The 13,800-nt window shown below is 38.0% G+C and overlaps 1 protein-coding gene across 1 annotated transcript; it reads left to right on the forward strand.

The window, feature by feature from the left end:
* Positions 1-34: 34 nt before the first annotated feature.
* LOC133830711 (RHOMBOID-like protein 12, mitochondrial) lies at positions 35-11,287 on the forward strand. Its single transcript, XM_062260757.1, has 8 exons — positions 35-527; positions 1,455-1,575; positions 1,897-2,016; positions 9,268-9,378; positions 9,688-9,729; positions 10,096-10,200; positions 10,284-10,325; positions 10,745-11,287. The coding sequence occupies exons 1-8, from the start codon at positions 130-132 to the stop codon at positions 10,835-10,837; spliced, it is 1,032 nt and encodes a 343-aa protein (XP_062116741.1). The 5' UTR covers positions 35-129; the 3' UTR covers positions 10,838-11,287.
* The last annotated feature ends 2,513 nt before the right edge of the window (positions 11,288-13,800 follow it).

The following is a 13,800-nucleotide window of genomic DNA, read 5'->3' on the forward strand; positions in this document are numbered from 1 at the left end:
CAAGAAAAGAATAAATTCTACTCACGCTTTAAGAGTCCTCCCTTGTTGGGAAACATTAGAAGTGAAGTGTACAAAATCCCAGGGAAGAAAGAGAAGAAGCTGTTGGCAGCCTGATCAAAGAAACATAAAATGCAGAGATTATTGAGTTCGAAACTCGCCTCAAAACTCTCCCACTCCACCTCTAACCATTCTTCTTCTTCTTCTTCGCTCTTCAATTCATATCCCTACAAAACTGTTACTTCCTTAACAAAACTACCCAAATCCCAATCCCAATCCCAATCCCACTTCCTCTCTCATAGACCACCCTACAACCCTCATTCATGGAGGTCGCAGCACAATCTCCCTCCCAAAATTCACGCCTTTCTCTTCAGCCCACTACTCGCCAAGCGTTTCTTGCATGCCTCCAATACCCTTTTAAGCGCCACCAGAAGGACTCTCGCGGATTGCAGAATTGGTTTTCTCAGCAGCCAATTTCCCAAACGGGGTTTTCACCTTAACCAGGATTTTAGCTCTTATAAGCGTTCCTGGTAATGTTATTTCCTTACTTATATATGTACACATTATATTATGTTATGGGGTTGTCTATCTGTTTTGCTCAGAACTGGTGGGAAATGGGTCTGTTTCGTCGTCAATAAACTGGGCGAAAATTGTTGAAATGGATTTAATTTACATGGGGTTTTTAATTTCTTTGATTGATCAACGCTGCGATCAAACCCAATTTTGTTCGTCAAGAAAAACATTCATTTTTCAGTAGTATATTTTTGCATTTAAGCTGATCGTACAAACATTGTCTAAAACTTAGAAATGACGCTACTGTTACTTTTATGTGTCCTGAAATGGAGAAAAAACTTTCATTGAATTGATATGGTGATAATAGCTGAAATTTTCTGGTCCCGTAATGTTAATGCTATACTAATAACAGCAATGTTAAGCGGACTTGTAGTAAATAAATTAACTTGCTCAACAAACAATATTTGTTGGGACGTTTTCAGTCTTCAAATGGCTTATCCAAGGTTTTTCTTTTGTACTAAGCAATTTCTCGGAATCTATCATTGTTGGGATCGTGTAAATATATATGACTAAACTTTTGGCAATGTGAAAATTGCAAATCGTGTAGATATATTTGACTAAACTTTTGGCAATGTGTAAATTGCAATTGCTTTAATACTATATATTGTCTTTTCCCATGATGTTTAATATGGATTAGCATGTCATTAGATCTATTGTTTGGTCGGTGTTTCATTTATGCAAAGAGAAAACTCAGTATCAACTGTTGTCTGTTTGTAAACCATCTTAATTTGCCAGCAATGGATGCACCAGTAGTTTGTGAAATTTGTATTTAATATATTTTATTAGAAACTCCTAAGTTTGCAGTCTTAGTAGCTTTAGTAGCTTTAGTTTGTAGTCTACATGTGTTCCCCCCATGTGAATAACTCACAATCTCCATTTTGCAGGAGGTCATGGTTGCGTGGGCTAACACCTAATGATATGGTTCTGGGCTTGATTATAGCTAATGTCGCTATTTTCCTGCTATGGCGGGTTGCAGATTATAGATTTATGATGAATAATTTCACTGTGAGTTCTTATTATCAAATTTGTGATTATAAATGTATTTCTTTATGTTTTATTCCTGCATCTGGTACCTAAGGTACACTCTCTCTTGTGATGATATGATGCTATCACAAAATATATCATGACAATTGGCAACTAGGTGCTTGTGTAGTGTTTATGAGTGATTTTTTTTTTTAATTTGTATGAGTTGATGCATTTCCAACTTATATAAATGGTTACTACTGAGAAGAAACAATAGTACCCATAGAAGTTAAAAATGATGAATCTGATTATTGTTCACATCTGATCTCATGCTTTCCTCTTTTGCTGATGTTCTCCAAACAGATTTCAGTTGAAAATTTTAAAAGAGGACGTCTGCACACTTTGATAACTTCTGCTTTCAGTCATACTGATATGGAGCATATCATTCATAACATGATTGGACTGTATTTCTTCGGGAGTCATGTATCCTCTCTTCTCTTCCTCCAAGTTTTTTTTATCCAATCATCTATCTTTTTCGAATCTTAAGAGTACTTAATTGGTGGAGCATCCTGTTTCCACCACCACCCCGAGCATAATTTTATTAGCTGATACATTATATAATTTAGATATCACTTTTGCATTATACAGGATATTCTAAAATGGCTGGCTGCAAATTTTGAGTTATTTCCTATGATAATATCGAAATTGGCAAGATATTTCTTCTATATAAAAAGTTGATAGATAAAGGAAATTCTTGGTTTTAACGGTTTTTTATTTTTTTTCATCACAGAATATTCTTATATTTAAATGTAGATTGTAAACATGACTTAAACTTAAATAAATAATTAAACAAATTAAAATAGTATATTTTTGAGATATTTTATAATGATAATTATTTTAAAATAATAAAATTATATATTTTATAACTTAAATAAAATTTAATTAAACTTAATAATATATTAAATATATAATATATAATCTTTTGAGATTACTGTCAAATTCAAAAATTAGAACAAACATAAAGTTAAACAAAAAAATAATTAAAATATAATATTTTAAAAAAAATTTATGATAATTTAAATAATTATATCATATTTATTTAAAAATAATAAAAATATACATTTTATTTTTGTATCTTATAAATTTGTGTGATAGTTTGTTTTTTTATCAAGTGATTTGAGCTTTTTTTTTCCATCAAATTCACCAAATGACATTGTGAGATACATTAGAAACTAAAAATAGTTAATATATGTATACTCCTGTCTACACTGATTTTTTCTATTCTTATTACTATTATTAATTTTTTTTAAATATTATTGTATTATATATATATGTCATGTAGCCATGTAAATATACATTTATATTAACATTGTGTTTAGATGTATGTAGAAATTATTGATATAAATATTTATATATACTATATAATTATAATTCATTCTATTATATATATACATATATATATTTTTTTAAAACAGTGAAACAGTTTTTATTAAAATTATAGACATTATTTATAATTTTAAAACTAAGCAAACGTGCAATGCACGTTGCTTCTATCTAGTATATATATATATATATTATGATTGTGTATGAGAAGAAAACTAATTTAGTTCTGTGAGATCAATTTCATAATGCTCGCTGATAGGATGAAACTGTGTATAATGTGCTTGCGGATAGGAGACCCATCATTATCATATAAGAGGTTATATAAAAATTTTAAAACCTTAATAATTCATAATCATACAGAAGAATTTTCTAAGCTTGAATTTGTACTTTGACGGAGTGTGAAGTTTGGGGAAGCACACTATAATTGTTCTTAGGTCGTTTGTTGAGTGGAAACAATTTCTGCCTATACCATGTTGTTTATGGTCACAAAGCTTCTTCTATATTTTTTATGATATTTCAGACAGTTTAGTGTTTTCAGTTAATTAGGTTCATATTACTGTAAATTGGTAATAAGGACCTGCCCAGTAAATCTTGCAAAGCCAGAAAACAGACAATCCAGAAAACAATAAACCAGAATTGACAGCAACAAGCAATAAAACATTAACCAATGTAGTGAATAATTCTGAAGCTTTGTTGAAAAGAAATATGAGTCTCATACAAACATAGAGAAAAAGATCTCCATGATGCCTAGAATTCTCTTAATTCTTGCATAACTAATTACTAACTTCCTTTTCCCACTAATAGGCTACTCAGTACCCAATTTGCCCCTCTAACAAACTACCCTCCACGTCAACCATCAAATGACCCAGCCTACCCTTGGCCTTTGTGTCCCGACCCCCTCCTAGTGTATGTGAACCGAATCATAGGCTTATCAAGCCTATCATTACTCCCCCCGAATTTGTGAACCTTGTCCTCAAGGTTGAAAGCTGGAAACTGAGTTTGGATAGCTTCAAATTTCTCCCAAGTAGCTTCGAAAACAAGCAAATCCTTCCAGCGAATAAGCACCTCAACAGCTTGATCTGAAGAAGCTGGATTCTGCCTGACATTCAGCACTTCAGCAGGTTCCACAATAAGCGCCAGATTTGACGTTAAAGTTGGTGGAAGTGTGGTGGACGAATGAGCGGTTCTGACAGCAGCTCGGAGTTGCGACACATGAAAAACCGGATGGATAGTTGACGAAGGAGGCAAGTCTAGATGGTATGCCACTTTGCCAATGCGTTTCAGAACTGCGAAAGGTCCATAATACCTTGCTGCCAGCTTCTCATTTTTTCTAGTGGCCAGTGATTTCTGTCGGTAGGGTTGCAATTTAACGAATACCTTGTCTCCCACCACAAACTCCACCTTCCTACGCGACCCATCAGCTCCTTCCTTCATCTTTTGTTGTGCTCGCAGCAGGTGCATCTTCAAGTCGTCCAAGAATGAATCTCGCTCCTCAAGCAGCTGGTCGACAGCCAGTACATGTGTGGTACTTGCTGCATAACGAATCAACGGTGGGGGGTCACGCCCATATAAAACCTTGAACGGAGTGCAACCCAAGGATGAGTGATAAGTGGTGTTGTACCAATACTCAGGCTATGCTAACCACTTAGCCCAAGCTTTTGGACGGTTCGTAGCGAAGCAACGGAGATATGTCTCAAGGCATCGATTTACTACCTCCGATTGCCCATCTGTTTGGGGGTGATAAGTACTGTGGCGAAGTTCCGTCCCTTGCAGTTTGAACAATTCAGACCAAAAATGGCTGAGAAAAATCCTGTCATGGTCAGACACAATAGATAGCGGAACCCCATGCAACTTTACCACATGTGTAGCAAATGCTTCAGCCACCGTTTTGGCAGTAAAGGGGTGTCTAAGGCCTATGAAGTGGCTGTATTTACTAAGCCTATCCACCACCACTAGTATAGTATCTACACCCTCCGATTTAGGCAGCCCTTCTATGAAATCCATAGTTAACTCCTCCCAAACTTGTGCTGGCAGCGATAGTGGCTGCAGCAAACCCCTTGGAGACATTGCAAAATATTTGTTCCGCTGGTAAATATCACAAGAACGGACAAACTCCAAGACCTTAGCCTTCATGCCGACCCAATACACATCTCCTTTCAGCCGTTGATAAGTTTGCAGCTCCCCCGAATGGCCGCCTATGGGAGAGCAGTGATACTCTCGTAAGAAATGGGGCAGCAAAGCCGAAGTGGCGGATAAAACTAAACGACCCTTGTACAATAGCCGTTGTTGGTTTAACGAAAACCCAGCAATGATTTTACCTTGCTCCACATCCGCTTTAACCCGAGACAGAAATGTGTCCGCTACCACCTCACGGTTAACAAGCTCCCAATCCATCCATGTAGTAGACGTCAACAAGGAACACTCCACTTGGCCAACCCTAGATAAAGCATCAGCAGCCCGATTTGTTTCTCTGGAGCGGTACTGAATATCAAAATCAAATCCCAACAATTTTACCAACCATTTCTGATGTTCAGGAGTAACCAGCCGCTGTTCTAACAAAAACTTGAGACTCTTCTGGTCTGTTCGAACAATAAATCGTCTTCCAAGGAGGTAAGGTCGCCACTTGAGTACCGCAAGGACAATGGCCATGAGTTCATTTTCATAAATGGATTTCAGCCGAGCTTTGGGCTTCAGCACTTGACTGAAATACGCCAGTGGGCGTCCCTCCTGCATCAAAACAGCCCTTACCCCAAACCCCGAAGCATCAGTCTCTACTACAAACGGCTTAGTGAAATCTGGGAGTGCTAAAACAGGAACTGTGGTCAGCGTTCTCTTCAGTTCTTCAAAGGCAGCAGTAGCTTCTTCGGTCCACCCATACTGATCCTTTTTTAGTTGATCAGTAAGAGGTCTAGCAATGGCCCCATAATTCTTGACGGATTTCCTGTAATATCCAGTGAGACCAAGAAATCCCCTCAGCTCCTTAATCGTTTTTGGCAGCGGCCAATCCAGCATAGATTGAATCTTGGAAGGGTCCACAGCCACTCCCTCACCTGAAATAATATGTCCCAAATATTCGACTTGTCGCTGTCCAAAACAGCACTTCTTTAAGTTGGCAAAAAATTGATGGTCTGACAATGTTTGTAACACTATCTCAAGGTCCTTGACATGAGTTTCCTCATCCGGGCTATAGACGAGGATGTCGTCGAAGAAGACCAATACTCTTTTACGAAGATGCGGCTAGAAAATATCGTTCATCTTAGATTGAAAGGTGGCGGGGGCGTTGGTCAGCCCAAAGGGCATCACTACAAACTCGTAGTGGCCTTCATAAGTTCGAAAGGCAATTTTATGGATGTCCTCCGGCCTCACCCGAATCTGATGGTACCCCGAACGTAAGTCTAACTTCGAAAATACATGAGCCCCGTGCAACTCGTCTATCAACTCGTCAATAACTGGTATGGGAAATTTGTCAGGTATCGTGGCTCGATTAAGAGCCCTATAATCCACACAATCGCCATCCACCATCTTTCTTCTTAACCAAGAGAATTGGGCTCGAATAGGGACTGTTACTCGGCTGGATCACCCCGGACTGCAGCATCTCTTGAACAATTTTCTCTACCTCATCTTTGATACCATGGGGATATCGATATGGTCGGATACTCACGGGGGTGGTGCCGGGCTGAAGAACAATGGCATGATCATGTCGTCTCTGCGGCGACAGCGAAGTCGGTGTAGCAAACACAGTGCCGTACCGCTGTAATTCTTAGTGTATCCCTTCTGAATAGGCAGCCCGAACCTGAGAAACCGATGCACAACCCAGCTCTACCCAAACTCCTTGTCTCTCATTTTGTAACGGCCGTATCATCTGCTTCAACGATATACAAGTCTTGTGAAGCAGAGGATCTCCATGTAAAACAACGGGCTGACCCTGGATTCGTAGTTTCATCGTGTGTTCCTTCCAATGATGCGTGGTTTCCCCTAAAGTTTGCAGCCATTGGACGCCCAAGATAACATCAGTGCTGCCTAGTTGCAACGGCAGAAAATCTTCGATAATTTCCAATCCTTGTAAGTGTAACGGCACCGAGCGACAAATACCCTCCCCCTTCACCGCTTGACCGCTGCCCATCTGTACTCCGTAAGCTTCAGTCGTGGACAGAGGCAGCGCTAGTTTCTGGGCTAATTCCGTAGTAATAAAGTTGTGTGTCGCCCCGCTATCCACCAAAACTACCACTTCATGACCCATGATAGAGCCCAGAATTTTCATGGTCTTTGGGGAAGTCAAACCGACCACGGCATTCAGAGAGACTTCCACCATATGAGCCTCAGCCGCCCCCGTAGCATCGGCAATGCCAAGAACCTCCCCAATCGGGTCAGTGGCAGGCGCGTCCACGGCCTCTTCCTGGATAATAACGACCTGAACTTCCGCTTGAGAGCACTCATGCCCTCTAGTCCAGCGCCCGTCACATTTGAAGCAAACCCCACGGCGTTTCTTCTCTTGAATCTCGGACTCAGATAAGCGGCGGTACGCTACTGACGTTGCTGGAGTCGAAGCTATCTTAGGGCTAGCATTAGTCGGGGTCGATGATGAAGAAGAAGGTGAAAGGACAAATGTGCCCTTACCGTGTTCAGGGAGAGACAGGCTACTCAAAGGGGGTCTTGGATTTGCCCTAATGGGCCCACTCGGCCCAGCCCGATATCCTTTAGTGAAGGCCTGATTGGCTTCAATCTGCTCAGCCAACTACATCATATGTAACAGCCCATTGGGCTCCAAAATCCTCAAGGGGGCCTGGATCTCCACTTTGAGGCCCTTCAAGAAAGCAGCCTGTAAGGCAGCCTCCCCCATCGTCTCCACCGAAGCAGCGAGAGCTTCAAACCGCCTGCGATAGTCCTGGACAGAAGTAACTTGTTGGAGGACAAAAAAACAATCATAAACCGAGCCTTCGTGAGTGGGAAGAAATCGCCGGAGAAGCAACAGTTTCAATTCGTCCCACGTGGTGATGAGGCGCCTCTGATTTTCCCAGCAAAACCAACTGAGAGCCGCCCCTTCCAAACACAAGACAGCGGCCTCTAATTGCTCGCTCGGAGACAATCGCTGTAAGTTAAAGTATCGCTCAGCACGGTAAGTCCAATCATCCGGGTCATCTCTTGTGTAAACGGGCAATTCGATCTTCCGAGCTCGAAATTCAGATCGCCGGTCCCCACCCTCAGCGACACGGCCCGTGGAGGCACCCCCGCCAGTCGCTGCGGACCCCTCGCCAGGAAGACGACGACCTCAGCCTGGAATTCCAGTAGACCCCTCACGAAGAGAGGCAAGTTCATCAGCAACCCGTCCTTGAGCAGTAACCAATCGATCCAGCACCTCCTTCATAGAACCCAGCTCTAGCGCATGATCCTTAAGCAACACGCCATGATCGTTGAGCTGAGTTTGGACACTGGATAAGGCAGATTCAACGCCAACAACACGATTGTCCATCCTCGTCGACACCGGCATACAGAGAACGTCGAACCTGGCTCTGATACCAATTAATAGGACCTGCCCAATAAATCTTGCAAAGCCAGAAAACAAACAATCCAGAAAACAATAAACCAGAATTGACAGCAACAAGCAATAAAACAGTAACCAATGTAGTGAATAATTCTGAAGCTTTGTTGAAAAGAAATATGAGTCTCATACAAACATAGAGAAAAAGATCTCCATGATGCCTAGAATTCTCTTAATTCTTGCATAACTAATTACTAGCTTCCTTTTCCCACTAATAGGCTACTCAGTACCCAATTTGCCCCTCTAACAAACTACCCTCCACGTCAACCATCAAATGACCCAGCCTACCCTTGGCCTTTGTGTCCCGACCCCCTCCTAGTGTATGTGAACCGAATCATAGGCTTATCAAGCCTATCATTTGGTCATACCGTGACTTCTCAATTTTACTAGATTTATATGGTTAAATGCTTTTCCTTGGGAAGTTCAATTTAATTTCGTGATAACAAAGAACCTTATCAGATAATTAAGTATTACATTTGTAAGTTGGCAAAATCTTGCTTCACTTTTTAAATGGCTGCAAATATGTAACTAATTGGGAATTTTTTGATGGACACAGTATGTAGTATGTACACTTACAAGAAAGTGTATGCTGGAGACTCGTAAAAGAGATTTTGTATTAGTTATTCATTGATGGGCAAAACCTAGACAGGTCTTTCTGTAATACTAATACAGTTAACACTTTTCAGCCTTTTCATTTCTTTGGCTTGAAAACAGTATCCCTGTATAATTTAAACACTGTGGCTTAATCATCTGATCTTTAAATCCTGTTTTTCAACAAGGTAATATATTTGATCTGTTTTTATCCTGGACAGCTTGGCCATGTTTTTGGGTCTGAGTTTTTGCTGAAGTTGTATCTAGCTGGTGCACTAGCTGGTTGTGTGTTTTACTTGATGCATTCTGCCTTTTTGGCATCCTCATCAAAGGTACAGTTATACTTGACAAGACAAAGACACACACACATGCATATAATATAATATATGTGCGTGTGCGCATGCGTGTGCGTGTGCGTGTGTCCATATATTAATTATTGTAAAGTGATATTGGGTTACATTTTTCTAGAATGGTAGAGGTAAATAGAGAAAAAAGAAAAAAAAATTGAAGGATAGAATCTCTGCTAACACCATGCTGATATTCAATATTTTGTTGGATTGGATAAAGTGGTATTTTAATTCGTAGTGGCTGGCAACTTTTAAACATGTTTGAGAACTCATGCTTTAGTTTGCTATTCACAGGGCCAACAACTGTGGATGGACCCTCTAAAAGCACCAGGATTGGTATGCTTTTGACAACCTTTTGCTAATTATATTTCTTAGTTCTCTTTGCTATCTGAGCTGCAAATTGATTTTGGATGCCTTTGTTATGATTTTATATATATTCCAAATCTGAAAGACTGCTTAGAAAAAATTAACAGTTGCACTCAACCTGCCAGTATATTATACCAATAAGCATATTTTGTCAAAGGAACAACTGATGAAGGTTAAGATAAAGATTTTGTTACATGGATTTACACCATTTATTAGCAATTATCACGTATAGTTTTATTTCATAGATTGGTACTATTGGCTGCCTTAAAAATAAGTTCGAATGCCCCCCTGGCAACTCTAAAGTTATCTGCTGATCAAGTGTGCTTGTGAATTTAGGGGGCAAGTGGGGCTGTCAACGCTATACTTTTGCTTGACATATTCCTCTATCCTAAATCCACTTTGTATTTTAACTTCTTCATACCAGTTCCTGCCATTTTACTGGTAAGATTGCTTTTTATGCTGTGTTTACAATTAATAAATCATGGAGATTCTTATGATGTTGTTTTGGTTGTTTACCATTTTAGGGGATCTATCTAGTCGGCAAAGATGTCTTGGGGATGATAGAGGTATGTCCTTTCAGTGTTTTTTAAATTGTGTGTATTTAATTCCACTGCTTGTGTGAGCGTAGTTGTTAATTCCATGTGAATGATCAAGTTTGTTTAACTGTTACACCTTGTTCCTTAACTTTTTCTTTTCACTTCTACCTTTTTTTTTTGTGTGTGAGAAATTCTCTCTCTACTATAAAATTAAAGCTCAACTAGAACAAAAGCTTAGCTAGAACATAGCTACTGAACTGAACAATCATATAGATCATAGGATATTTTTAAATCCCGAAGTTTTTGATACATCATACTGCATAACCTTTCTTTCCATCAACCACACCAACCTACAATGGCACTGAATTGAGAACTTTGGGTGCCTTACTTTACAGTCTTGTGAACATATTATTATGTGGGTCAGTTTGTGTCCTGTTATATACTTTCAGGGAGACACTCCAGGATCTGCGCATCTTGGCGGCGCTGCAGTTGCGGCTTTAGCCTGGGCACAACTTCGAAAGGGGCGTCCCTTCAGATTTTAATTCAAATTCTAAATTTATTTAACAGCTCTGCGGATGACTGATTCCAAGCATGTTTTTCCTTTTCTGGTTTTGTTAGATCGAATGGTGAGAATCCTGCTTTGTAATATTTCTTCGGTCAATCCTCCTAACCTAACAGGGCCATCTTTTGTGGATATATCCTGGTAAATGACGCCTCCATGCAAGCTTTTGCATGATTTATGTGAGCTTCCAGTGCCCTTTGTAAAGTGAACTGCTCAAGGATTACTAAACTGGAAGAACAGGCTCAAGGGAAGAAGTTATTTTATTATTTACCAAACTTCTTTTTTATTTTTAAGGGTGTTACATTAATGCCCCTAGATGATCTGTTTGATAATTCTCTTTGACAGTAAGTGTGTTTTTTTAATCAGTAGAAATTAAATTTTCATTATTAATAACAAAATAATATAAATATATATATATTTTTTACATATATTATACATCTTCAATTTTTATGTAGAATGAGGAATTAGATTGACAGGAGATCTTTATAAAAAAAATGATGTCGAGGAACAAGAACGTGCCATATTATAATTTGAATTTAGAAGTAAGTCTATAATAAGAGAAAGAAAGAATGAATGAATATAATTTGATTTTTTTTTTTTTTTTGAGTAATACATATTTTGTATGCACAAATAATGTACATTAGAATTCATATAGTCTCACTTCTTAAAAAAAACGTTAAGAATAAGTGTTTTTTTTAAAGGGAACGAATAAGTGTAGTAACTTTTTTTTGAAGAAGAGTATTGAAAGGCAGGCTGGTAAAGAAAGAAATATTGATAGATCGTTACGTCTAACTCGAGGGGCTAATAGTTTTCATTTCCCATCTCATGGAAGATATCTTCTCAACAAATCTATTAAATATGTAAAATAAATGCTCGTATAGTCTTGTCAATTCAATTTTGATTGCAATAGAGATATGAATATGAAATAGGATAATTCTTTGAATTTTTATTTAATTTTCTTCAACTATCCAATCCAACCAATCTATGCTTAGGGCCATTATGTAGTCCCTCGATGAGGTTTGAAATCCCTCATCAGAGAAAAAAAAAAATTATCAGTATATCAGGTTATTTTTCTCCTTTTTGACTTGGAAGAACTAGTTTTATAATAGGGAGTTAAAATAGTAAGGTTTGATTAATAATTTTTAAATTTTGAAGGTTACTAATGTAATTATTGTTGATATGTATCTACTTTAAATAATAGAGATGTTCAAATGTATATAGATAGAAGTGGATTATATTTGGCCGGTGGTTGATTTATAACATTAGAGATTGGAAAGCGTTTCATTTTCATGTTGTTGTAGAAGGCAATAGCCGGTGGTTTTCTTTCTTTCTAATGGAGCTCAAGATAGTTTGAAATCAGTCACAGGGTTGAGGGAAAGATGCACCTTTTTCTTTTTTGTTTAAAATTGTGCTGAATTTTACTTGGGATGTTTGCAACTGTAGAGTATGACACTAATTTTCATGGAAACTGTGAGCCTCCTCCTGAGCTGCATGTTTTGTTCTTCATATTCTTTGTAATGATGTGTTCTGTTGTTATGTGGCTGTTGTAAATTCTATGCATAAACTCAAGATCAACCAGTAAGAGTAGTAGTTTGATCAAGGAAACACAATATCAAGATAGTATTAAAACTGAAACAGAAATAAAAAGGAAAGTGAACAAACACTCAGGTTTATCCTGGTTCAGAACAAAGATTAGTATGATCTTTGTTCCTAATCCGGCTGTAACTCTATCTCGAATAATTTATTAATCTTGACAAAAGAGTTTCCAAACATGAAACTAACTCACCCTCACCCGAGAAGCACTTTCATACACAAGTGCAACTCAATTCAAAACCCCAGACCCCCACTCTTCCTTGGTACTTCTCTCAAGAATTTCCTCTCAACTCTCTTCCTCTCTATCTGATTACTTCCAATTTTTTCTTGTTTGAGCTTGAGAACCAAGCTATCTTTTATATGAAGGCTTTTAAGACTTGAGTCACTCATGTGAAGACATGACTTAAAGGGATTTCAAAACAGTGTTAACCAACTTCTAGCTATCCAACAAGTTGGTTAAGTTGGTTGTGATTTCAAGAAATGAAACCAACAGTGGCCTTTATGATTTTTCTTGAATCTTAAGATTGGCAGGTGGTATTTGATGGGTAAACAAATAAATGGTCTAGGCTAAGCCTTCAATTAAAAATATTCTTATTGTTGCATCTTATCTGATTATATTTGTTTCTACTTTTGTTCTTTTATCTCCCTTTTTTCAATTTGCCCCTTGCAATTAGGGCTGACCCTAGGCTAAGGCGGGCCAGACCCACGCCTAGGACCCCCTTAGCACAATAGCTTTTTTTTTATTTAAAACATACCATAAATTTTTAGAAAATTTCTACAAAAATGGCTCATAATCCTTAATTTTCCTAGGACTCAAAACTCATTAGGGTCAGCCCTTGCAATGTAATTATTTAGGCCTAGTTTCTATTTTTCATATTATTTATATTCTCACTGGAATCTTCATATGTATATAGGATGAAATTGCACTTACATTTGATTGCTGCTGATATTCTTTTGTTTAGTTCTAGATTTTTTTTCTTCCTTTTGGAATGCCTAATTGTGGAATTAAATTATCATTTGATTTCGGTTGATTTTCATTTCATGTAGATCTTTCTAGTGATACTTAATTCTTCATCTCCTTGGTCTTCATATAGATCCTCTTGGTGATAGTTATTTTGGGAGTTCCAATTTAACTTTCCAACGTGGGGTTTGGTTGTAGATTTTGAGATTATATAAAAGTTTACTTTATATAATCAATGATTTTTCTCATCTTAGAATATTTTTTTTTTCCTTCTAATAAATTGATCGCTTCCAATCATGAAGACTACAATATTCAAATAATTTTTTGATATTGAGATACTTAAGCTCCATCACTTGATAAGATTAAATACAATTTTGTAGAGTTGACAA

Source organism: Humulus lupulus, chromosome 4 (genome assembly GCF_963169125.1).
Source record: "Humulus lupulus chromosome 4, drHumLupu1.1, whole genome shotgun sequence".
Lineage (NCBI taxonomy): Eukaryota > Viridiplantae > Streptophyta > Magnoliopsida > Rosales > Cannabaceae > Humulus > Humulus lupulus.

Bases quoted from the DNA above. Each gene is read 5' to 3' on its own strand.
- LOC133830711 (XM_062260757.1), top strand. From the start codon at position 130: ATGCAGAGATTATTGAGTTCGAAACTCGCCTCAAAACTCTCCCACTCC. The intron at 528-1,454 runs GTAATGTTATTT...TCCATTTTGCAG, and splicing joins AGCTCTTATAAGCGTTCCTG to GAGGTCATGGTTGCGTGGGC. The intron at 9,379-9,687 runs GTACAGTTATAC...TGCTATTCACAG, and splicing joins TTTTGGCATCCTCATCAAAG to GGCCAACAACTGTGGATGGA.